Raw genomic sequence first — 27,277 nt, forward strand, 5'->3', positions numbered from 1 at the left:
ACTGGGTGATCAATGCTTGAAATCATGCATATCTAACATGGAGCAGCAACAGTAGGATCATGCATTTCTCAGATACTGGAGGAACAATTCTTGAAATCATGCATATCTGAAACAAGGGAGGCGCAATAGCAGGAATCATTATTTTCTCCGATTTTGGAGGAACATTGCGTGAAATCATGCATATCTCAAACAATGGAGCCGCAATAGCAGGAATCAGGCATTTCTCCGATATTGAGAGATCAATGCTTGAATAAATCACGCATATCTCAAGCAATGGAACCGCAACAGCAGAAATCAGGTATTTCTCCAATGTTGGAGGAACAATGCTTGAAATCAAGCATATCTCGAACAATGGAGCAGCAATCATGCATTTCTCTAACACCTGAGCAAGAACAGCAGGCACTAGGCAATTCTCCACAATAGGGGAGTAACAGTATGAATTATGCACTACTGCTACGCTAGAGCAGAAATGATAGTAATTGTGCATCATTTAAACAGCAGAGCAGCAATAGTAAGAATAATGCATTTCTTTAGCACTTAAGCAGCCATGTAGTATTCATGCATTTAGCCAACAAAGGAGCAGCAATAGTAAAAATCACATCTTTTTCTAACAATGCAGCAGTAATATTAGGAAACAGGCATTTGACAATGGCAATAATGTTTATTGTGTGATTACTTAAAATAATTACAAAAGTCCTTAAAACCCATAGAGCTATCGTACCAAAAAAGAACCTTTTCAAAACATTCTTTGAAAGTTGTGTTGATATGTAAATACATGTTCATAATGACACAATTGCTTGAAAATTATTACCAAGTACAACTATCGGAGGCATCCTTGGCGAAAATGAGAGAGAAAAGCATGCATTAAAGTGCTGAGTGCAGTGCTTAGAGGATGTTTGAGGTACTCAGGTAGTTCAAGTAAAGGGTAGGATCGTGTCGGGGATGATAACACAGATTGTGGCCACACACAAGCATGAAGTTAAAGTGCGGAATACAGTGGCAAAGTATGTGCAACATTTTAAAGTGCAAATAGCAGTGGGAATACAGTGAGGAGTAGTGATGTACCCCTAGACAGACAATATAATTGGACCACACAAAAGTCTTAGTCAGAGTTAGTTGCTGTGACGCGGACAGCACTATCCCAGCCCCTGGCTGTGTTGGATGGTGGACAGCTTGACTGTTGGTCATTCCTGCTCCTTAGCTGATTACGGGCTTGTGAGATGCATTTCCTGAATTTGGCCATTTCAAACACTGATTCCAAGTTATATAGAAGAGAATGGGCCTCTGTGACTGAGCAAGTTCCATGTTGTAGGAATATAGGCCTTAGAAAGGTTCGATGGGTATGTAGCAATGCGTGACAACAGAGTAATAAAGGTGCTAGAGATTCCTTTCTGTAGTTACACAAACAACAGCAGGTGATGTTTTGAAGCATTCTCTAGTTTGGGTACAGTTCTCTGATTGGGAGAGGAACTAGTCTTGCTGATAAAACTTGTTTTAGTGCGCGTTTATCCACTGCCTGTTGGAGATGGAGTTTGGCTGGGATATTCAGTTGAGGTGTTATTAGAGACTTATGCGGGTCTTTGGCTAGAAGGGCATCCATATTCAACTTTCGTGAGTGCTGATGCAGTTGTTTCCTTATTGTAGTTTTAATACTTGCATAGAAGATCCTACTTGTATCCCAGTTCTCCACCATAAGTTGCAGACGTTCCATTGCTGGAGCTAGGTTATTGGACCATGGGTTATTGGAACTAGTGAAAATTAATTTTATTGAGGTGGTCTTGGGGGCTGCTATTGCCTTGAAGTAATATTTTGCCGGGGCTGCCAAGTTTTCAAGGTTTCGTTGCACTAGCCCGAATTCCAGCCTAATCAAGGTGTTTCTTGTATGTTTTGGGAGATAGAATAACTTCTTGTAGGCTGTGCACTGGATCTTTTCTAGGGTGGTTGCCTGCATGCCTGGAAATGCTTGTTGGATGTAATTAAGCACGGTAGCCATTTGGCAGACACCACTCTCTGTATTGCAGTGGCCATTCAGCTGTCAAGAGTGGCATTTATTTTTCACAAAGTGTACATGACCATTCTTGCCTTGTTTTTCATGTTTCATGTCTTAATTGCAGGGTTGATTTCCCAGTTTCGCTTAGCCAAGCTCCCAGATAATTATAGTGTTGCACACAGTCCAACCTCAGTGACCCCAGCCGCCATCTAGTGAGCCTCTTCTTTGGATCACAACTTTTGTTTTACTCCCATTGGTAACAAGCTCATTCCTGAGATTGTACATGTTCAGAGCGGTAAGAGTTTTTTGCAGACCATTTTTCATGTGGTCTGGCAACACTAAGTCATCCGCTTACTGCATGAGAGGAATTCTCCTGTCGCAAATTTTTGGAATGACTAATGCTGCTCCAGAGAAGGACGGGCCCAAGTCCGCTGTGTAAAGGTTGAATCGCAGAGCGGCCAGCACACAACCCTGTTTTAATCCTCGGACTGTATGGATCTTTGCTTTGGATGCCTCCCCTCACTCAAACCCAGGCCCTCCTGTATAAGGACATAATTGCTCGGAGCAGTTTGGGCAGATGTTCCACTTCTCCAATTAATCCCATAAGATGTTAAATGGGGGTGCAGAGGCTCTTAAATATGCACATTTCCAACAATATTGCAGCTAACTATATTTGTATCCAGTAATAATGCTGCTGGAGCAAGCGATGATTTTCTCCAGCCGTGGAGCCCCATTGCTCAGTTGGCAAGTATTTCTACAACAATAGAGCTGCAAAGATTCAGATACTACGCTTTTGCCCATAAGTGGGGCAGTATTATTCAGGGAATAAATGATTCCATAAATCATGTATCATCAATAGCGTGGGGCAAATAAAGTCATACAGCTACAGCATTGTAATAGTCCTGGAGCTTTGCCTTTCTTTAACAGTGTAGAAACACTGGTTCAAGAATCAATCCATGCATTTCTCAAACAGTGGAGCTGGAATGGTTCAGGGCTCCTGTAGTACTCCAAAAATAGAGCAGCAATTGTTTAAGAAGCATCAAATACTTCCAACAGTGAAATATGGACAGTTCAGAAACAATGAAGTTCTACAATAATGGTGCAACAATATTTTATAAACCTCAAAGCTCTACAAATACCAAGTAGACTTGCCATTAGATCAAGAAATTACACACCATGTAAAACTGAAGTCACTGAAGTTGGGATTTTCCAAGAAACATTGAGAAATAAATCAGAATTCTGCATTAGTCCTAAGTGGGAACAGATATATTTTTGGATTTATATATCATCTAATAGTGCACCACAATCTACGAAATGTGTGCATTATTCTATGACCCTAGGATATGACTCCTTTGATGCAGGAAGGTCCCCACTAATTTCGGAGCTCCTGCTCAGCCCAAGCCATTTAAATATCTGTACATGTACCAGTCTCAGTACACGTTTGGAGATGGGGCATGGGACCTCCTCGCTATCCATTACAATGCTGCATTACTCTACTTAATCTTTGTTAGAGGAGGCATAAATAACATCTGCAGATACCCACCTCAGAGGCTGCTACATGCTTCCGCCCTTTGACATGCAGGAGGCGTCGGATGTTGTACGTATTTGTTTCCACATGCTTAAATCCTGAAGCCACACCCCCTTTCTTGTATCTGTGGGAAGGAATGGTAAGGAAAGAGTTATTCTAATAGCATCCCTCAACATCAGTGAGAAACTGTCTCAGAATTTTAAATGTTATGAATGGTATGAAAATGGTGAAAGAGGGAGTAAACTGACTAGGTGATTCTCCCAGTTTTTTCCTCAAAAACATATAAGGGAGAGAGAAAATGCAGACAGTACCGTTTATTAATAGACACCTTGTTTGAACTGATAAAGTCAGTGTTTTCTTGCAACTCCACTTATTGTGTGTGACAACAGACAGCGCTGCATTGTTCCAAAGGAGCACTCATTGTCTGTCTTTGACATGACCAGTTGTTTGAAGAAGCCACCCACACAGCATGTCAAAAGAAGGTCGGAGAGCTTGAAACTATTCACAGGAGACTTTATTTCAGACCCATCTGAGTAAAAGGGGCTCTTAATGGAATGAACATTACCTTAGGATATTTCAGATGGGCCACTAAAGGAATAGGCCAGAAAGAAGAAGTGGTCGCTTCTCCTAGTGTTAAGAAATTGCTAGCCCAGTCCCTGAGGTAGGCGATTATAATTATGCTGTTAAAGCCAGATAAGGCCTCTCACAAATGCGACTCCTAGCGACCGCTTTCGCTGATAAATTGGGACCCAAAATACTAGCTATACTTATTGCAACCCACCTAACATTATTATTGCCACATTTGGTAAGACCTGATCAAGTCGGATTCATTCCTGGTAGCTCCACCTCACATACCCTGTGCACATTGAAGTTATACTTTTTCGATGTTCACCCTCGCGTTGGTCTAGTGCTTTATTTCTAGATATTTTTTATTGATTGTTCAGTTCAATACACTTTACAACCATCATTATCACAACACATCTTACAAGAAGTAACCGCATGAGTCATTAATAACTGTGTGTAAACAGTTCCCAACTCCTCCACCCTCGTACAGCTCAAGTAAAGTTGTAGATAGAGATTTTTACTGCGATTAGTTACGAAGATGTGGCAGTGGCAGAATCCTTCTTCGTATCATGCATATTTCTTATCATATCAATATTGCTCTTGTTCATTGTTACAGTAACCCCCTGCGACCAAGTGTCCCAGTATGTATATCATGTACAGCAACCTCTCTTCTATGCATACTCAATATGTTCACCAGATTCAGTCTCGTCTCCATGCAGGTCAAGAGCATCTGTCTCCACGCTACCAGATCATCCTCCAGTCATTCCTCCCATCTTACGTGTTTCATCCTGACCTCCTCAGCCACTGCCCATTCAGACATATCTCGCAGCCATTCCTTATATCCGGATGGTTGGGCATTCAACCATTTAATGGCTATCCGCCTCTTTGCCAGGACCAACCCTAGCATTAAAAACTTGCGGCTACGTTTCTTTTTTGCAGGGGTTGGGAGCAGGCTCAGTAACACTTCACGTGGGGTGCCCTCAATCTCCCATCCAGTGGCCAGCTTTAGATTCTGCAGCACATCGCTCAAGAAGGGCGCTATAACTGTAAAATTCCACACCACATGTAGAAAATCCGTCTCTGATGCGCCACATCATGGGCATCTGTCTGGTCGGGAAGGGTAGATAACGTGTAGGGTTTTTGAGGTGCATATAATAAGGGGATCAAAGTTATACTGTATGAGTTCAAAGCATGCGTTTCGTTGGTCTAGTTCTTGGTGGCCTACAGAACTGGGTGGAGCAGGCAAGGATCCTGGGTGTCAGATTTGATAGTGACCTTTCTTTTGCACCATAGGTGAACACTGTTACTTGTTTTTCGAATTAAAAAAAAGCCTAAAAACATTCTTGAGCCTGGTCCTTGAATCAGCAAGGAAAATGATTGTATGCGCTCTGATTACTTCACGCCTTGGTTATGTAAACATTCTTTATCTTGGCCTTCCAGAGTACCTTCTCCAGTCCCTTCAGCAGGTTCAGAATGCTGCTGCCCGGCTCCTTCTTACCATTCCCAGACATGACTCGATCTCAGGTTTTTAAGGTCTCTACATTGGTTTTGTGCCTTTCTCCACAAAGGTCCTGAATACCTTATGAATAGAATTCAGCCTTATGTTCCTCGCAGATCTTTAAAATTCTACAATCAACTGTTGCATGTGGTTCCACCATTGTGGCAAGTCCATCTGGGAGGCTGTTCCTTTTCTTATCTAGTCCCCAAACTTATGGAATCCTTTGCCATTATCTATTCAGGCTTCTCCTGACGAACCCTAATTTAAGAAAAGGCTTAAACCCTGGCTATACCAGTCGTGCTGAATCTTAGACAGCCACTCTCCTTCTTATCCTGTTAGGAGCCCCGGGACATCTTCTGACGACAGCTGATCACTTTATTAATGGCATATTCATCAATGTATTCACTCACCTTGTTTGTTCTTCTGCAAGACCACAATATAGCCCTGAATGCCACAGTCTTCCTCCAGTAAGGAATTCAATTCTTTAGAGTGGGATTACTTATTCCCCATTCTACATAGGATGAGAATGGCCCAATCCTTTGTCAAATTAATACACCTCTAATACACCCATCCTGTGGCCATGGTATCTACACATTGGATGTGCTTGGAGCTCTTTGCCTTGTCTCATGGCACTCAGCACGGTTTGCTGCTGTTGGTGCTCTTGTTTCTGCTGGCAGTGAAGCCACTGGCTACCACACTCAGACGGCAGTACTCAAACAAAGCCCTTCGATAAAGCGACCGGGCCCATGGTTTTGATATATGCGTGAACAGAGGAAAAGCATGAACCTAATAATGCAAATATTTGTGAAACTTGGAGTACTCTCTGGGATACAAATCAACTGGGGAAAGTTTCAGACCCCCAATTGTCCCAACAGACTTTCCCCTGCAATGGTGAGCTGACTAGCTTATATATCTGGGCATTTGGTTCCACAGCGATAGGGAGGCAGTGCTGAGGGATAATTACAATGCTACTCAAGACTATTGGGGATCAGGTTACTTGCTGGATTTAGCACCCACTCTCCCTGGGAGGAAAAATAGGATTAATTAAGATGGTTCTTCTCCCGAAGTTGCTATATATATTCTTCAACATCCCCTTCCCGCTCGCTACGACCTTTTTTTCATCACTCAAGCCCCAACTGGTCTGGTTGATATGGGTTGGGAAACAAGCCCAGCTGAAATGAGAGGCACTCAAACTACCGTTCCACCAAGGGAAGTTTGAAGCCTCAAATATGGAGATGTCTTATGTCTATGCCCAAGCACACTACATGTATTATTGGCATCACCCTGTCCCCTTCCTCCCTCACCTCACCTGAGACGAGAAGCTGGGCTGTGACATCACTGAGATGCAGTGGAAATTCTGTTTGGCGGACAGGATTAATCTCTGCAAGCAGTAGGCTGAGAATAATACAATATAAATTGCTGCCTTGCTTTTATTATACCCTGAAGAGGCTGCATAGGTTTGGCCTGCCCAATGACGACTGCTGCACCAGATGTGGCTCACCTGGGACAGGTTTCCTCCACCTGTTGCGGAGCTGCCCCTCCATATTTGCCTACTCAGGGGAGATTACTGTAGCGCTGTACAGCATGGTGAATGAGGAAATATGATTGGACCCCTTGGTGACCTTACCGGACTATGTCAAAGATATAGAGGCACCACACAGGAAGTTTGTGGCCCTGGTCCTATTGTTGGCAAAGCAGCTGGTAGAGCACAGGTGGGGGAGGGCCCCAAAGTTTAAACAGTATCTTGCTGAGCCGGTATGCTGAAATCAATCAATCAATCGGTATTTGTATAGCGCAGCTTATCGCTCCGGGAGTTACCCAGACATTGAGGAATGGACAGCCTTAGTCAAAGAACCAGGCCTTGAGTCTCTTCCTGAAGTGAGGGGGAGGTTCAGAGATGGAGAGGGAGGTTGTTCCAGGACTTGGAGGCGAGGTAGGAGAAGGAACAACCTCTTCTGCAGCTCCGCCGGATATGAGGGACGTGTGCAAAGGTGAGGGAGGTGGATTGGAGTTGTCTGCTTGACTGGTGGAAAATCAGGTGGTGGTTGATGTAGGAGGGTCTGGCATGGTGATGGCCTTGTAGGCGTGAGTCATCAGCTTGAACTGGCATCTCCTCTGGACAGGGAGCCAGTGGAGGTTTCTGAGGTGGGAGGTGATGTTGGTCTATTTGGGGAGGTCAAGGATTAACCTAGCTGAGGCATTCTGTATAATCTGTAGTCATTTTAGGAGATGGGAGGTTGTTCCAGCGTAGAAAGCGTTTCTGTAGTCCAGTCGGCTGGTGACGAGGGCTTGAGTTACTATATTCCTGGTGCTGTCTGGGATTCATCTGAAAATCTTATGTAGCGTGAGGAGGGTGTGGAAGCATGAGGAGGCTACTGTGTTCACCTGGAGCTTCATGGAGAGATCGTTGTCCAGGATAACGCCGAGGCTGCGGGCATAGCTGGTGGAGGAATGTGAGGTCCAAAGGTGGGCCACCATGTGTCATACCATGGGGAGGTGTTCTCCTCGAAGATGAGCACTTCTATTTTGTCCGTGTTTATCTTCAGGCAGTTGGAGCTCATCCAGTCGGCGACGTTGGACATTGTATTCTGAAAGTTGACTCTGGCCGTGGCAGTGTCTTCTGTGAGAGAGAACATGAATTGGGTGTCTTCAGCGAATGAGATGATGTTGAGTCTGTGAGTGGGGGAAATTTCAACCAGTGAAGTCATGTAGGCGTCGAAGAGGGTGGGGCTGAGGGAGAATCCTTGGGGGACACCGCAGATGATTCTCTTGGGTTCGGAGGAGAAAGGCGGTAGGCAGATTTTCTGTGTCTGTCCTGTTAGGAAGGCAGTGATCCACTTGAGGGCAATTCCTCTGATGCCAATGTGGTGGAGTCTGGTAATGAGGGTGTGGTGGGATATTATGTTGAAGGCCGCTGAGAGGTCGAGGAGGATCAGGGCTGCAGACTCGCCATGGTTGAGGAAATTAGCAACTAGATATGCACACAGAACTGTTACCCCCAGCCTCAAGGCACAGAGACACATGACAGCCATTGAAATTATATTTACGTACCCAGGTGGAGGACTTGAACCGTGGCTCTGGAGAGGGGACACCTGAATACGCTGAACATGAGTCAGGGCTGCCAGGGCTCTGAATTAGGTGTCTGACAAGCAGTTCGGTATACACCACTGACCACTTGTGCTGTATCCAGCCACCTTACACATGTATCCACCAAGGGACAGCAGTGTGGGTCCTTTAGGAAAAGGGACTTCTGTACTCAACTCTCTACTAATTACATTATGAGATATGTATTGTCTGTTACTAGAGTTATATTGTAATAATGTATAACTGGAAAAATAAAGTTAAAAAAAGAAAATAATAAACTGGTAGTCCTGGTTCACTATATCTTAGATTTAGAAACTGGTTCACCTCTACTATTAACAATTAAATGTCGGCATGATATTCCACAAGAATACCATTTTAAGTTATAAAATCTTACATGCATACTTGAACCATTCAATTATTATGCAGTATAACATGCGGAAGCCATCAAGGCAATCCACTGGCAGTGTAAACGCCAAACGTGGAAAAATCATCAAGCAGAGCACTTGGTGACAAGTATAACACTGTAGGATGATTGTTAAGATGTGAGAACTACTGTTTACCATATTATAGTATATGATATAATATGCAGCTATTGTAGGGTGTCCTTGCCAGAGATTGGAGTGTGGAGCACGTGTTTAAGTGCCCCTCTCAAAACTCTTTACACTTGGCGCCCGTTTTTGACTGGTCCACTTCCACACTTGTTAGCAGTCTATTCATTTTCACACAAAGCCCTATTTAGAGTGGTTGTGGCGTGGATGTCGCAGGCTAAGGTAGGATGTGCTGTGGCCCCGCTACACATTATGCTGTGCATCTTTCAATTTCACAGCACTTTGGTTGTGCACTTGAACAAATTCTGTTGGGGGAACCTGCAGCCTTGTATTACTTGTTTGTTGTTGCAAGTGATTGGAGAGTGGAGCACGTGTTTAAGTGCCTCGTTCAAAATTAATTTATACTTAACAGCCATTTTTGACTGGTCCGCTTCAATGCTTGTTAGAGGTCAAGTCATTTTCATGCACATCCCTAATTAGCGCGCCCGTGGTGCGGATGCGCACAGCTGGCATGCCACTGGCGCACCAAGCCAAGCCCTCCTGCACCCGTCCGCACCTGGACGGCGCCAGGGGCCAGAAATGCTGCCCATTTGGACATAACTCCCCTGAGAGTAAGTGTATTCAATACAGGCAGAATAATTTCAATGGTGCCTTCAAGGTAAGAGGGAGGATTGTGCACCCTTAACCTAGCTAAAACTAAAACTCAACTCACTGTTAAAACTCACTGCTGCACACATTGCAATTGGAATGCTGATGAACCATTGATTAGACAGTGTCCACATCCATTATTAAGGAAGGGATAGAGGTCAGATAAAGGGGAACACACTCTGAGGAGGAGATCTCCTGTGCTTTGGCTAATGCGCGCTCTGTGGTTAAACAGTGTAGAATGTAGAAGTGTGTGAATTGATTTAGGCCGTGGATCTAGAGTGTCTGTTTGTTACAGAAACCTGGGTCAAGGAGGACTTGGGGCCAGATCTGGTGGCAGCTGCCCACATGTATATTATTGCCAGGCTTGATTGGTTCCCAGGCAGGGGTAGGGGGCTTACCATTATAGGCAGAAATGTGATCAACTGTACTTTAGAACCAATCATCTTGGGCTTTGAAGACACTTGCGAGGTGGCGCGGTTTAGATTGAAGGATAGTATCGGTCTACTTCCCCCGGCTCTCAAACTCAGTTTTTCAAGGCCTGGTGTCAGGTTTTGCAACGTTTACAGTACAACTCCCAACTTCACAATACTGTCTGATTTTACCTTCCATTTCAAAGACAAGAGGTACACTGGTTTGGTTGGTTTAGTAAGCTTTATTCGATTTTTCAAATAAAATCATAAAAGCACAACAAATACATCAATTGTAAATTCATATACATGATTGGTACAAATAGTCGCTTACAAAAACATTTAAAAGACATTCATTTAGGAAACAGAATAAAACACCATTAATGTAAGATTAAGATTCAATATCATCGAACAACGACAGGCATCAAAGTACCGGGAGGAGAAATGTTTTGCCACATAGATTTTCTGTACCTTATTACCGATTTTAAGAAGCATGAGACGGCAAAAATAACGTGGTCGTCTTCTAGCTGTAACAGTTTTTGAAAGGCTGGTCTGCAATTTCTTAAACCCCAACGTTTTAATAAAGGTTTCAAAAAATGTTGTCTAGGGTATGTATATAATTTGCAGAAAAACATAATGTGTATGTTAGATTGCACTGCGATGTTATCACATGGGCAGATCAACTTACTGGATGACCAGTTGTTCATATTAGGTAAGGTGACCATGCGATAAAAAGTCCCCAGGCGCAGGCGGGACAGAAGCATTCGGTGGTACGAACTGGGTACCACGGCCAGGTAGGTTTGCAAACCTTCATTAGGGGTAATTTCCTGAAAACTTAAAGCTGTATGTCTTAGTTTTTCAAGGTTCCATCTCACAGTTTCTAAGTGAGTGGTCATCAATTTTTTAAGAACTGATCTTGGAATACCCTCCAAGGTTCTAGGATTTTCGAAATACTCTGGATGACCCAGATCGGTAAATGTTGATCTTACATATGATAACCATCTAAAGTTGGCAACCCCATCTAAGGCCACACAGTCTTCAATAAGATCCCTGTTGAAACTAGCTTCGTGTGTGACCCACACCTTATGCCACAGCAGGATTGGGGACATCTTAATGGTGTCACCAAGTTATTTAAATCCTGCCTCGATATGCGCCATGAACGTAGAGGTACTTTTAGGCACTCCCAATAGGTAACAAATGAATTGATTTTCGCAACCCTGCAGGGAGTGGTCCTTCTCAATGCCCCATAAACCCGCACCATAGGTAGCTATTGAGACGCATTTAGCCCGATAGATCTGGATCAGCTCTTTAATTGGCTTACCACCAAGTCTATCAGAAAAAGCGCGCAAGGCACCCATGGTGCGGATGAACGCCAGCTTTCTGGCTGCAATCGCAGGCTTCCAGCGGCACCGTCTGTCAAACAGAACACCTAGATAACAGAACTCATCAGTAAGAGCTATTTTTTGTTTATCCAGGAATATGTTGCAAGGGGCTCTGTTAAGCTTCCTGGTGCATGGCATGGTAAATGTTTTAGAGATATTAACTCTGAGGCCTCTGTCCTTCATGTAGCATGCAAAGTTGGTTACCGCCCTTTGTAAACCGACTTGGGTTTGGGACATTATAGCCGCATCGTCGGCATACAATAAAATTGGTACGGGTACGCCTTTCACGGTGGGGTAATCATTCGGTAGAAGAGAGAGGTGTTGCCCGATTGAATTTATATAATAGGTAAAAAGCCGTGGGGCCAAAATGCAACCTTGTCTCACCCCTCTTGAGATTGGAAATTTCTCAGTGCATTCCCCCTGTTTACCGAACCTCACTCTTGCCCCTGAATTATTGTAAAGCTCTTTAATAAAAATAATAATACTGTTGTCTATTCCCAATTCGCCCAGTGTGGTCCATAGTAGTGAATGATCCACACAATCAAAAGCGGAGCTTAAATCGATAAAAGTTATGAAGAGAGCTCCACTCTTGACCTGGGTGTACTTAGAGATTAGGAGGGACAGATTTAAACACTGTTCAGTGGTCCCTATGCCTTTTTTGAACCCGTACTGTAAATGGACACCACATTATGATCTTCCTCCCATAATTGTAGTCTTTTTAAAATAATTCTACCTGCCACTTTCATTAGGCCATCTAATAAGGATATTGGCCTGTAGCAGGTAGGGTCATCCCTACTGCCCTTTTTAAATATAGGGACCACGATGGCATCTGACCAGGTTTCAATGAACCCGCTATGGTTTCCCTTGTTTAAAACGTTTGTGAGCAGGGGGGCCCAAAAATCCGGTTCTGCTTTGTAAACGTCTACCGGGGTACAGTCAGGTCCTGCTGCTTTACCTGAAGCGCTTTCCCTGATGGCATCGTGGACTTCTTCTATGGTAAAGGTTAAGTCTATTGGAAATGGGTGGGATGAGAGGTGTTCACAGCCATTGTTGGCTGCACTTTTTTCTGTAATTAGACTCGCCCTTAAGGGTACTATAGTGTCACCAGCCCTCGTCTGATTATACAGTTGACTAAAGTGGGCTAGCCATCTTTCACCAGTTATGGCTAAATCCACTATGTTACCACTTTCCCTCGGTTGGTATAAGGTTTTAACCACCCTCCAAAAATGAGAGCTATTTTTCTGTCTAGAGGCCTCCATCAGTGATTCCCACGCTCTCTTTTTTAGTGCCAACCTTCTTTCTTTAATAGCTAATTTATATAGTTTCCTGGCCTCGCGTATTAAAGGAGGGTTTCTTGGTTTCAGGGACAGGGCTCCTTTTAGATCTTTCAGCGCTTTCGTGCATTTCCCGTTGAACCACCCTTCAGGGATTATTGGGTTACCTTTAGGGACTCGGACCAGCATATTTTTAATCTGGTGTTGAATATTTGAAAAAGCGGACATAACATTACTAGAAGTCCCATGTTCCTCCAAACATACATTAACATCAACAGCACAATGGGTAATCAACTTCTGTAGGAACGCACTGGGCACAATTTTTTCCCATTTAACAACATATCCGTTGGTTTTGGATAAGTTGATCTTATATGGATAAATGCGGGGCTTTCCCTTATTGTCAAAAAGCCCATTTACATTTACACCAATTATCAAAGGGTAGTGGTCACTCGATATATCTTTTCCGACTTCCCAGGAAGTTATAAACCCTGGATTAGCATTGGTTATTAAGGCGAAATCGATTATCGAGTTACATCCCCTACCAAAGAAGGTTGGCTCAAAAGGGGCAGAGGGTGAACAAATATGATTGACAAATGAAAAATCAAAATTAAAAACAATACCATTTAGAAGGGACCCCATCTTTGTATGAGAAAAGTGTATTGGGCCCTCCACCCCATAATCTGATAAACCACACAAGTCTGTTTCAATCGGCGAGCAAATGGTGCAATTAAAGTCCCCCACCCAGATGATCTTTTTTGCTCCCTCAGAATCGTCAAATCGGACCATGTGACACAACATATTTATCATAGTGGGCTCCATTTCACTATTAGGCATGTTATTGTAGAAATTCACTAATAAAATTTTCTCATTGTGACCCCATTTAAAAGATAATAATTGGAAATATTGACTAGAGAAAAATTTATGAATCTTAACATCCACAGTTGTTGAAACATAAATACAGAGGCCACCCTTATTGTGTCCCTGTGCTGACGGCATGGCCGGGGAGTGAAAAGTCTGGTAACCTAACAAATGTACTTCTTCAAGAAGCCATGTTTCTTGGAAGCAAAGGATAGCATGTTTGTGTATGACATCTAACCAGGCTTTATTGGCAACTTTGCTTCCTAGGCCCGCCACATTCCATGATAGCAGGGAATAGAAATGAGGTACCCTACTAATGGCCGCCTGTGGGCTACCAATATTCACTACGGAATTCCGCAAAAGCGGAGGAGATATATTTGGGATGGCCATTGTAGTTGTGGGAGTAGCAGAAATGCAATCATGGGAGGATAGATGGGAATGATATAGTGCGGGAATGAGGTCCGGAGCATATCTTGGTGAAATTTCCCCCCCTATCATGTTATCCTGTTGCTCCTTTAACGAACTAGATGAAACATTTGAAACATTTTGGGCAGTGGGACATTCACGCATCCAGTACCCATCAAGCAGCTTCAGCCTTGTATCAATCCCATTGAGTCATTCATTCTCTTCTAGACCGGAGAGAGGATAGAATAAATTAGACAACGGTATATTCCAGGAGTCCTTGGGATTATAGGAATGAAAATTGTCCCAATGATTATAGGTAATAGGATGTTTGTAATTTGGCAGGGGTTGATTTGGCGGCCAAGATGGAAAACAAAAATCACTAGTACTATTTAAGAAGTCATGGGCCCACGGATTCATCGATGGATCTGGTCTGTAGGGAACGTGTGATCTATGGCTCTTGAATTGAAGAGGAGTGGGCATTGTTTGGATGAAGGGAGAGTTATTTCCATTATAATGTCTTTGAGCTGGATACAAGGCTATGGTAGGTCCATGAGGGCCTTCAGGTTTCCATTTGTTCATGAAGTGATGGTTTCTCTTACTCATTGGTGATTTGTTTGGGGGTGGGGGCTTCATGAGAGCTTCTGGGTAAAAGTAACTTAGATTATGTGTGGCAATCCCCCCCTCACCCTTCCCAGGGAACCAATCGCTGATGTATGTGACCAGTCTATGGTCTTTAAAATTGACTATAATCACATCACCCTCGATGTCCTTAGGTCTGGAGCCCACCCACTTGCATCGTCTGACCGAGACGATGTCACCGTTCAGGTGTGTTGGAAGTGGTCTGTTTTTCCGCAGCCAGTAGATAACCTTATTTTTGAGGTTAGAATGATGTTCTAGTTTACCCTCTGGCGTAGGCGGAACACCTGTGAGTACGATGACATAGTTTAGGCATTCTGGGGGTAAATCAACAACGTTTCTTGATCTTGTTCTTATTTTGGGAGCAAGGGTAGAATTACCTGGGGGGTTTGTAATGTTAAAACATCTTTTTTGGGTCCCTGTATTGAAATGGGGCGTATCTTTGGTGATAGTGTTATTGGCTAAAGAAGATTTTTTAAGGGATTTACTGTCAAACACTGGTTTGGGGATCCCTTCTGTAGGTTTTGTAGTTATTTTAGAAGTACCAGTCGTTAGCTTAGGTTGTTCAAAGTGTGGTTGTTTAATAGGCTGAGTTGCGTTTCTAGGTTCCTCAGATTTATGACATGGTATACCCTTGTGCCCTTGAAGGATTTGATCAATTTTTTCCCCTAACATTATAACCCTTTCAGTGAGGGGAAGAATCAGAGCCTTTATAAGACAATTGATATCGTTTAATAACCCTTCATAGCTAGGAGCGGATATCGATTTAGGAATCAAGTGCCCTATAGTGTCCGCTTTCCCTCCGTTTTGGGGGGTCGTGAGCGGGGTGTTCTTAGGATTGGTGGAAGATCTACTTCCCCTTTTAAATGCACACTTCCTTCTTCTCTTCTTCGGCGGGGAGCCAGAGAAACTATTGGGGCACTTTTTGGTTTCCTTAATGGATGGTTTTTTAGGCTTTCCATCTGGTATGCTAAGGGGGTGTTGGTCGGACCCCACTGGAGTAAATATAGGGGAAGGTACATTTATGTCGTGAAGAGGGGCTAAATCATTAGAAGGAGTGCTTAAGTCAATTATCTGATTATCGGTTATCTCAGAGGGAGTAGGGTCAGGAATAATTATAGTATCATTTTGATCAGGGTTCTTGATCTGAAAAATAAGGGGAATATCCTCTGTAGTAAAAGAATCACTATCATGTTCTTTGGATTTAGTTAAGTCCACTAAGATGCCTGTAGCTGCATCCGGGGACGGGAGGGGTCTTTGTTTTAGTAGCTCAATGGAGAGGCGTCGCCCAGCTCGTTTCTCAGCGAGTGTGAGCTCCCTATCAACTTCATTCTTAATTTTGGCAAAGAATTTATCCAAAGGGCCTAAAATAGGAGACCAGACCGTTCCTGCCACAGAATTTGCTACGAAAGATGACATCTCGTCCCGCAAACAGGACAAGCAACAAGGAGAACAAGAACCTTTTAGAAAGTATACAGACGATAACAAACGCTACTGTGGCTGGAATGATACGAATAGGCGTTAAAAGTCTGTAGCAAAGTCAGAAAAGGCGCGGTATTGTCAGTGCCATAACCCAACAATCACGATGAAAGGGAGTGGGCCCAGCCCAGCCTCCTTTGGCCCCGGACGGCCACAGACGGTCCCGCCCTTGTCCCGGACTGCTCCCGCGCAGCGGGATCAGTGCCACCTTTAAATACCTAAAAGAGCGACTAGCGGGTGGGCGGGGCCGGCAGGGAGAGCAGCCCAGCTGATCCAAAGGGCGCGCAGGGACTCCTGGTCCTCGGAGTCCCTGCTATAGCTCGCAGCCCTGCCGGTCGTCACGTTACTGCCCCCGGTAGTCTGTAGCTCCTGTTGCTGGTATCAAGGGGCGATGCGGGACCCGCGTAGCGGGTCCGGCGAGGTCCTGATATTCGGGAAAAGAAAGGAACTGAAGGTGAGCTGTGTCAGCAAGCGGCGTGTCGTTGTGGGGAATGCACTCGCTCCCAGGTGCGGCAGACTTTTAATTCCAGGAGCGGGCGGGCGGGGCCGGCAGGGAGAGCAGCCCAGCTGATCCAAAGGGCGCGCAGGGACTCCTGGTCCTCGGAGTCCCTGCTATAGCTCGCAGCCCTGCCGGTCGTCACGTTACTGCCCCCGGTAGTCTGTAGCTCCTGTTGCTGGTATCAAGGGGCGATGCGGGACCCGCGTAGCGGGTCCGGCGAGGTCCTGATATTCGGGAAAAGAAAGGAACTGAAGGTGAGCTGTGTCAGCAAGCGGCGTGTCGTTGTGGGGAATGCACTCGCTCCCAGGTGCGGCAGACTTTTAATTCCAGGAGCGGGCGGGCGGGGCCGGCAGGGAGAGCAGCCCAGCTGATCCAAAGGGCGCGCAGGGACTCCTGGTCCTCGGAGTCCCTGCTATAGCTCGCAGCCCTGCCGGTCGTCACGTTACTGCCCCCGGTAGTCTGTAGCTCCTGTTGCTGGTATCAAGGGGCGATGCGGGACCCGCATAGCGGGTCCGGCGAGGTCCTGATATTCGGGAAAAGAAAGGAACTGAAGGTGAGCTGTGTCAGCAAGCGGCGTGTCGTTGTGGGGAATGCACTCGCTCCCAGCTGCGGCAGACTTTTAATAAGAGGTACACTGATTAAAACACTTTTCTCAAACTCATGACTAATTTTGACTTTACCCATCTGGTTAGATTCCCCCAACAATAGTGCAGGCCATACGTTGGATAGTATTTTTACTCACCATTCGAGCCTGGTAGTGGAGGATATTCTTCTCCCCTTAGGCTGGGCAGGCCACTGAGCGGTGACCTTTAAAATTGCATTACAGACGGGGTAGAGAAGGCGCAGTGCAAATCAATGTCATAAAGAAATTGGAGCAACATTTCTACTAATGATTTGGATTATGCGCTCCGAGAGTCCTTAACTGCAGAAAATGTTAATGACTGGCTGTAGGCTGCTATCATCATTCAGATTGCTACAGTTAAAACGAAGGTCAGCACCAATGCTAAAACGTCCGCACCCTGGAAATTGATAGACCTCAGACAGCAGTGTCGGAGGCAAGAACGGAAAGGGAGGGTGAACCTCACTTCAGAGGATAAAGAAAAACATAAAGAGCAGATTCTCATGTATAAACGTGCTATTGGTGTAGCCAAATCCGATTTCTATGTGAATAAAATCTGGTCTGCTGGAAACTCCCCATATGAACTCTTTAAGTTGGTAAAAGAGCTCTCTTCTCCCCCTACCCAACACTGCATGTAGAACTGGCAAATGTTCTGTGACAAAGTTGCAGTCCACTTTAGAGACAAGATCCTAAAGATCTAATCAAACTTGAACGTCAATGAGGTAGGGCTCTCCCCTTGTTTGATGTGGGAGACCCTGCTGATCTGCACTCCCCCGCAGCTCTGTCAGCATTTCTTCCTATTTCCTCCTTGCAAGTTAAAAATCTTCTCATGAATATGATATCAGGGTCAGATGATGACCCCTGCCCACTAAAAGTCTTGCAAATTGCTCCAGATCAGATTGTGTCGTTTTTGGTCAAAGTCTTCATTCATATATTAACATTGGGAATATATCCCTCTCTTTGGAAGGAAGCTGTAGTCATTCCCATTAAAAAAATTAAATGGGGACCCAGAGGACCTCAGAAAACCTTTGCCACATCTCCTTACTGCAAGCGCCAACAAAATTGCTTGAAAAATATGTTAACCATAAATTAGCACCGTTTATTACCTCCCAGGACCTCTTAGACCCCTCACAGAACGGGCCCAGAAGTGGTCACAGCACAGAGTCAACACTGATTGCTGCTGCAGATTCTATCAATGCCAAGTAGACCGGGGGCACTGTCCTGGTAATGTTGGATCTGACAGTAGCATTTGACATGATATCACCGTCCCACCTGGTCCAATGATCATATCAGGTAAGGGTGAGGGCCGATACTCTGGACCTGCTTTGGTCCTTTCCAAAAGATTGGATCTAAACAGTCAGTGTTGGTAAATTAGAGCAGAGGCTTTCAAGCTCCCCTGTGGGATTCTGCAGAAGTCCTCCCTCCGGCCTACCCTATCCAATCTTTATATCTCCACACTAGTGGAGCTGGTCCGCTCGTTCGGCTTTCAGGTATTATCCTTTGCAGACAACACTCAAGTTGCTGTCTCCATATCAGACGTTATGCCGTGGGTAGCAGACAAGTTAAAACAATGTATGAATGACATCAGTACCTGGATGAAGGACAAGTGTTTAAAATTAAATGTTGATAAAAAGAAGATCCTTGTTTTTGAGGCGCAGCATTCGGTGTGGTCTGAACTTTGGTGGCCAGAAATTTGTGGTCCTCTACCATCGCTGGTTGAATCTGCCAAAAACTAGGGGGTTATTATTTGTAACACACTTACTTTTGATGCCCAGGTTAGCAGGACTGTGAGTGCCTGCTTTTTTATTATCATAACTTTGAAAAAGATATTTGCTGTCATTCCATCTGAACTCTGAGTGGCAGTGGTTATCACTTTAATCACATCTAGTTTAGAGTATTGTAACACTTTACAGGGCCGGCCTAAGGCATGTGCAAGCTGTGCACCTGCACAGGGCCGCCAAACCCCAGGGGCCGCCACGGCAATATATATCCTTAGATACATATTTGCGTGGCGGCCCCTGGCAGGGATTTGGCGGCCTCAGGCCCCCTACCTACACTCCCTGCTCAGGGCCTCCGTGAGCCTAGAGCCGGCCCTGCACTTTATATTTGACATCAGTAAGTCCTCGCTGAACAGGTCATTCAGAATGTGGCAGCCCGCCAGGTCCTGAATGTGTCTAAACATCTATCGGTGATGGAAGGCATTTGCTCCCTTCACTGGCTGCCAGTCAGAAAGTGGGTGATATATAAAGCTTGTTACATGGTCTTTCTGGCTCTTCACCATCAAGGTTCTGTGCCGTTCAGAACAGCATTCCACAGGTACACCGCAAAAAGGCTGCTTAGATTGTCCTTTGTCAGGAAGGTGACAATCCGTAGATTACACAAAGCCGGGTGAGGCAGCAGCTCCTTCTCTGTAGTGGTGGCTAAATTATGGAATACTTTGCCTGTACATACTGCAAACTTGGTCTCTTTCTTGGTGATCCGTAAAATCTGGCTTTTCTCCTTTCCGTGAATGCAGCTCCTTGGTCTCCGCGGATGCTCCCTAATGGCCTAAGCGCATTGATGACTTCAAGTTTAGTGCACTTTACCAATCCAATCCAATCCAATCGAAAAAGCTTTATTCGACAAATATGTCATAAAGGCACAATACATAAAATAAATATTTCAGAGATCACAGTATGAATACACAAATAAAACCATATTTGGAGTGGTTAAAATCTATCCTCTGGATAATAAAATACAATAATACTGTTTAAAACGACTGGAAATACTAAAACTTGGAATCCATTTACAAGTCATGGGGTTGAATAATACAGGGACACAAAATTTGAATCACCGATAGTAAACACATATACAATGATACCATAACAGAGCTACAGTGCCTAAATATTAGGGCGTCTACTCCCTATGTCCATGTGCAAAAAGGCCGGGGCGGAGACAAGCCTTCAGTTAACCGGGAGTGACTGAGACCTAATAGCCCAAGTCCATACCAAGAACTTTTCTAGTGCAACAACAATGGGGGTTGATGTGTCCGTTTGCAATAGTCTTTGCGCAATACTGTTGCTTCTAGTGCCCAATGATCTACAAATAGGCGTCAGCCATGCTAGACTGGGGGCAGCGAATGCAGGACAAACAAACAACATGTGGGCCAATGACTCCAGATGGACCTGATAAGCGGGACAAGATTTGTCACCCGGGTTAACCCATCTTGCTGCGTAAGATCTTATTGGTAGTGAGCCCACCCTAAATTGGAAGTATAGCTTCCGGTCGTGTGGCTTAGTTATTATGCCCCAATACTGCTCCAGACTTGGTGTTGGTTTAACTTCTAGGAAGCAATCTGTAAGTGAGGATGAACCTCCCGCAACCAATTTATTTTGTTAAAGCGATCTGTTCTAATTAGGTCCTTAAGGCCTGCAGCATATGTTGCCAATTCTGGTGCACACCAGATTCTACGCCAAGAGAAGGCGTAATCTCGCTATATCAGCCAGTGCTTTCCTCCCTAAGTCGTAAAGCAGTGGACGCACCTGGGTGCTTTGCAGGAGGCTGGTGATCTTACGTAGGAACCTGTTTTCCGCTACAGTTAGTTTGGACATATTCTCATACCCCCAAAGTTCTGCACTGTATAGGGCAGAACTGACCACTTTCATATGGTATATTTGAAGCACCGGGCTTACTGGTTTTTAAAGAGAGGTGCTGAACTCTGTTTGTAGGACTCCAGATAGTTGTTGCTGCTTCAGCGTGGCCATTTCAAGCTGTTGATTCTACCTCAAGTCCTTCTGCATAATGACCCCTAAATATGTAAAGGCATTAACTTGTTGTAAGGGACTGTTATTTAACAATATGCCTCCTTTGAATGCTCTATGGGGATTATAAGACATAAATGTAGCAAAACAGAACTCCTCAAAAAGTAGCAGAGCTCGCTGGAGACCTCTCGGCGTTTTTGAGATAATCACCGTATCATCAGCGAACATTAAGATAGGAATTTATTTGCCTGCTAGGACTGCGGCGTCAGTGGGTGTAAGCTCTAAAAATGTTGCAATCCCGTTAATAAATAGGGAAAATAGAGTGGGTGCCATCATGCACCCTTGGCGTACACCTTACTCAATAGGAAAGGGATTTGAAACATTACCCTGTGAACCCCAAAAAAATGTTTTATTAGCTGATCAATAAGACATATTAAAAATGTGTTGGAAAACTAGACCAGTCTAGTTTTCCAAAATTTTTTGATACAACTAAGGCATTTTTAAACTCACCATTCACACGTTCCCTAATCACTGACACTATCACTTAGCTCGCACATCTTCACATTACCCGCTCCGCAGTAAATCTGGCGTTGAAGCACACTGGGTGGCACTCGGCCACTCCCAGTGGGGCCCAATGATGAAGCATGTCACCGACCAGGTCGGTGAGTGAGGGCTTTCTAGACACACCAAATAGGTGTCGTTTTTCTTTGTGCTTAAATACTCCTTTTTTCTATAGTTAATAACACTCTTTCATTGTTGGACATGATTTTGTGACCATATTGGCTGGCCACCTCTACCCCATTTTACTATGTTCCAAAACTCTTTGGAACTCTTGCTGGTACATACCCGTCTGAGGTCCTGCCATCTGTTTCTGTCCCATGCTTTCTTGGCCTTTTCCTGTGCACTCATGTATATTTGCCTGGCTGGCCTAACTATACCAGGGTCTTCCGCTTTGATAGCTGCCCATAGAGTCCTGCACGCCACTCTACATTCCTCTTTAAACCAGTGGCACGCTTTCTTTTGTTGAATTGTTTTGTCCTTATAATGCCTAACGAAGTGAGTATGAAGATGGGCAAAGAATTTATTATGGATGGTAGTTATATGCTCTGGAACCAGAGAAATGGGTGTACAAGCCTCTAGCTCAACTATGGCACATTCAGTATCCATAGTGATAGTGTCTAAGAGGTCAGGCTTGTCTAATATCTTTACCCAATTTAATCGTTTCGTGTTGTTTGTGGGGATCACGTAAAGAGTGAACAGTTTGCTAACTGGGTGTGTAAATACCCTCTGTGGCAATAGATCAAACGTGGTACATAGGGGATTATGATTACTCTCTAGCCAGTCCCTCACGATCATATCCCCAAAGGCATGCCATAGCTGCAAATTAATTAATAAATAATCAATGCTGCTAGCACTATGACCGTTATTAAATGTGTTTGCCCCATGTCTGTGTGATAGACTTCTTCCATTTACCGACCGTAAACCTTTCTCTAGGCGAATGGAATTGATTTGAATTGCTACATCCGACCATTTTTTTATGGGTGCTAATTCTAGTTTGGGAATAACCCACTGGGCGTCTTCCTCACCTGTAAGATCATACTCCTCATTTCCCAGGGGCTCAAAGGACGCATTAAAGTCTCCCGCAACTAGGACTTGAGAATCCCGGGAATGCAGATCTAATAAATCGTCGAAAGCCGCTAAGATTTCTGACTTCTTCCCCTTTGTTCCTCTCACATAGATATTATAAATATCAACAATACTTTGTGAACCCAACTTCAGCCTGACTGCAAGGATGTGCTTACACTGAGTCTGGAGAGCCCTGATACTAAAGCCAATCACTTGGAGAACCCAGGTTATCAAACCCCCTGATGGCTGTCCTTTTCCCCCACTAATTGTTGGGATACGGTAATTTAAATATCCCAAACAATGAAGGGGGTCCACCAACCAGGTTTCCTGAAAAAGACAAATGTCATATTGCTCAATGAAGGTATGCCAGTCCGGAGATGTGACCTTTGACCTCAGCCCTGCGGTGTTCCAAGATACCACAGCCAGCCTTGATAAAGTATGGGAAGATGTCATTTGCCCATTGGACGAGTTTGGTGATATACCTCTAGTGTCCCACAATCCCTCAAGTGAGCAAGGTGTTGTCGGTGTATTCCTAGGCACCCTGTCAGAAGTAATACATGGGGTCTGAGTACTAGAGGAGGAAAGCCTAGGGGAAGTGGTATGAGATACTAAATACAATTGGAGCTCGCTTTATCATTAGTCTCCAATAGGGAACATCCTACTAGATGTATAGGTATTTGCCTGGTGGATTGCCTACCCTGGCTAGATTGGGGAGGGGCATCCTATTTTAGGAATAAAACTCCCTGAACTGAAGGAATCATTTTGCAGTAAAATATTAACCATGGAAGTAAGGCTCTCAATCATTGTTCTCATAGTCCCTATTTCTAATCTAAGGATATTGATAAGTCGGTGCATTTCTTGGGATTTATATTAGGACTAGGGCCTATCTCAACGTCAGGGATCAAATAGGGCTGGGGTGAAGGGGGCCTTGCTTCCCGTTCCCCCTCGGACGGGTCCACCAGATGAGAAAACCTGTTTGTACAAATGACAGTGGGACCGGGCTGCTCGAAACTGGTGCCAGAAGGCTTGATGCGAAGTTTACAGGTCCTAACTGTATCTAATTTTCTCCCCATAATTGATGCACTTTACAAATGTTATTACATTCCATTCCCATTTCAGCTTTTCTTTTTAGAGTGAACCTGGCCTAAGGGAATTAGAGCACTTTACAACACAACCCTATTGAATTACTCATTTTATTGTTTTTTGCTTTTATGCACAGAGAGATTAAGGGCCAACTGTACTAATTAATTAACACAAAAATCCGGTCACAATTTGTGACCAGTAATTTTGTGATTGGTAATGAATTTTACAAAGTGTGTATTTGCAAGTTAGTTAGTAAAAATCTAATTCAGTTATGGGTCATAATCTGACCTACCTCATTAATATTAACGAGGTAGGCAGCAAATTGCGACTCACTCCGACTGGAGCCCATCTCAACCCCATGTCTGTAATTGCATTTAAATAAAGTATTACTTTTTACTGCAGCCATTTTTCCTTATTGGCAATGGAGCTATGTTATATTTTTTAAAACATTTTTAAAAGGTTTGTTTCAGAGTTAGAGGTAGAACCATGGACCACTGCCTACTCTACTACAAACTTTTTTTAACAGTCAAAAAGGGGAATGAGTCACCTGAGGACCCCATCCCTTTTGTGAATGAGTTACCACAACAACTTTGAAGTTGGTCATTTTTCACAGTTTTGAGACCGGATTTCTGGTGTATAACATTGTACATAACATACTGATCTGGTATTTGGTAGGGACACACTACACACACCCCTTCCAAATATTTCATTGTGATATATTCATAAAAGTTTAAGTTTACCGACTCCTCAAATGGAATTAGCATATTAGTACATGTACACCCAACCCAAAGTGATTTGCCCAAAATCACAGGATATTGATACGAGTCATAGTTAGCTCAGAGTGCCCAAAAGAGGAGCCTTTTATGTTGCTAATAACTTTGCTGCCCTTTGATTAACCTGTACAAAACTTTATTTTTAAATTCATCTACCTTGACTCCTTCATGGAAAGCTCTGTGCTGATTCGTCAGGCAGGCCACTAAAAAAACGTGGTCAAAAAACACTGATCTTTCATGTTAATTTCCATAGGAATTACACCAAATTTTGCAGAAAGGTAGAACTTTACTCAGAAAGCATACTTTTTTGTAACTTGGTGTAAATGCTTACACTCATTTTGGAGGAATTAGTATGGAAACAGGTTTCTCAGGTTGGGCATATTACTTCATGTCTAGAAAGCCTATAGGACACTGTCACACTGTCACAATGATTGATGTCATAATTGATGTAATTGAACATGTAATTACTGATGTAATATTTGACGTCACATCAGTGCATTGCTAAGGTGCAAGTTATAGTTAGCTCTGTATAATATAACTTGTACATTTCAGTGTTTTTGTTGTTTTTGAAATGTTAATTTTTATCTCATGTCATCACGCTCACTTATTCATAGAGCCTGATCATACAACCAGACACTCACCCATACAGCTTCTCAACAGAACCACTCACACACACACTCACACACCCAAAAAACCACTTACATACCACGTCACACATCCATACAACCACTCACACAGCCACTCACTCACCTATACAACCAATCCCGCAGACACTCACTCTTCCATACAGTCACTCACACACCAACTCACTTGACCAAACACTCACTCAAACAGCCACTCACTTACCCATACAGCCACATATACACCCAGTCACTTACTCATACAGACATTTAGATACCCACTCACTCACACATGCAGTCACTGACATACCCATACAGTCTCTCACACAGCCACTAACTCACCCACCAATACAGCCACTGACACACCCATTCACTCACTAATACAGCCACTCACAGCCACTAAGACACCCACACAGCTACTCAGGCACCCATGGACACACCCATACAGCCACTCACACACATGTACATTCACTCAGACAGCCAGTCACACATGGATAGACACAGTCACACAGAGACTCACATAAATGTGTTAAAATAAAAAAGAAATCTCTCATTAGTAGTACACAAAGTATACTCATTTAACTTTTGACGTACCATAGTATATACATTTAACACAAAAACATTTAGAAACACAATCACTGATTAATGTAATCAGCGATATCATTTGAGATGTCATGAGTGATGTCACTGACCATGCCATGAGTGATGTAATATGTGAGGTCATAAGCAGTGTATTGTTGGGGCATAAGTTGTAATTAACTCAAGTAACTGTAACTGCTGAATTTCTCTAGTTTTGTGTGAGTGAAATCTGATCCTAACTATAACGTCCATGTAACCTTTGTTTTGTATTAGTGTTTTAGAGCAGTTCAACTCCGACGAGAAAAATAACAATGTCGGACGAACTGGATTTTTTATGGTTGGACCGTCGTGCAACCCTCAGAACTCAAAATCCAAAGTCTCAAAAGCCAACAGGAGGAGGTGCCGATGGCGACAGCAACGACAAAGAGATAGGAAGACAAAACAGAAACACCAAGAAAGTATGAAACACAAGTAACCAATAGTGAATCTGAAATTGGGAAATCGATTATAAATCTTACTGATCTAACAATGTCCAAAGCAGAAAGACACATCTTATTGTTGGGACTTTCATTATGTCTAAAGAATACACTCAATTATCCTCAGGCAAGAATCAACACCTTCAAGAATATAAGGAAACTCAAACTTTTAAAGGTGCAGACACTGACTAAATAAGTGAATGAAAGTGCCAGGGGAACGAGCCAACCAAGAACAACAATGGGTGGCACAACTATTGCGGATCTCTCTGTACTAAGAACTCTGAGACAATTAGAAATAGAAACTGAAGCTCCAGATGCTGAATTGACAATTCAGGACATCATCCGAGAACAGAATATAGAAATTGGAGAAGCAGCATCCACACCATTCAGGCCACAAACAAGAGTGACATCAACCACTGCAAAAGATAACATCAATACGTTTCATGAATTAATCACTGAGGGTCTGAAAAGGTTCAATAGGGGGGTCAATGAAGGAAGTAGAAGGCGTACAGCCAGTGAATGGAAATATCATGATTTGGTGGCGAAATTAAGGAAAAAGAAGCATGTGGTAACATACAACTCTGATAAAGGAGGCAATGTTGTCCTGTGGCCGATAAGTATGTACTTACAGGAAGCTCGCACACAACTAAATCAGAGGGACTGTTATAAAAAGTGCAAACAAGAAACAATGATCAAAGCTCAAGCGGAATACATCCTAGAACTAGATCCATGGATGAAGGAGGGCTTACTCTCGCACAATGAATTTAGGTATCTTAAGAATGACTCTCCTAGGACCCCGGTGCTCTACTTGATTCCAAAGGTACACAAGAATACCAGTTGGCCCCCAGGATGACCAATTATATCAGCAAATGGAAGCATGATGGAAAACACATCAAAGTACTTTGACTTCTTCTTAAAATTGTATGTAGCAAATTTACTATTGTATGTAAGGAACAGCAGT

The 27,277-nt window shown here is 43.7% G+C and overlaps 1 protein-coding gene across 1 annotated transcript in view; it reads right to left on the reverse strand.

Annotated features, from left to right (window-relative positions):
- VILL (villin like) overlaps nt 1-27,277 on the reverse strand; it is a 337,454-nt gene that overhangs the window by 163,435 nt on the left and 146,742 nt on the right. Inside the window, exon 5 of the mRNA XM_078665275.1 lies at nt 3,534-3,642. Coding sequence (XP_078521401.1) covers nt 3,534-3,642 — 109 coding nt within the window. The remainder of the gene's footprint in view (nt 1-3,533; nt 3,643-27,277) is intronic.

This window comes from Lissotriton helveticus, chromosome 10 (genome assembly GCF_964261635.1).
Source record: "Lissotriton helveticus chromosome 10, aLisHel1.1, whole genome shotgun sequence".
In the NCBI taxonomy this organism is placed as follows: domain Eukaryota; kingdom Metazoa; phylum Chordata; class Amphibia; order Caudata; family Salamandridae; genus Lissotriton; species Lissotriton helveticus.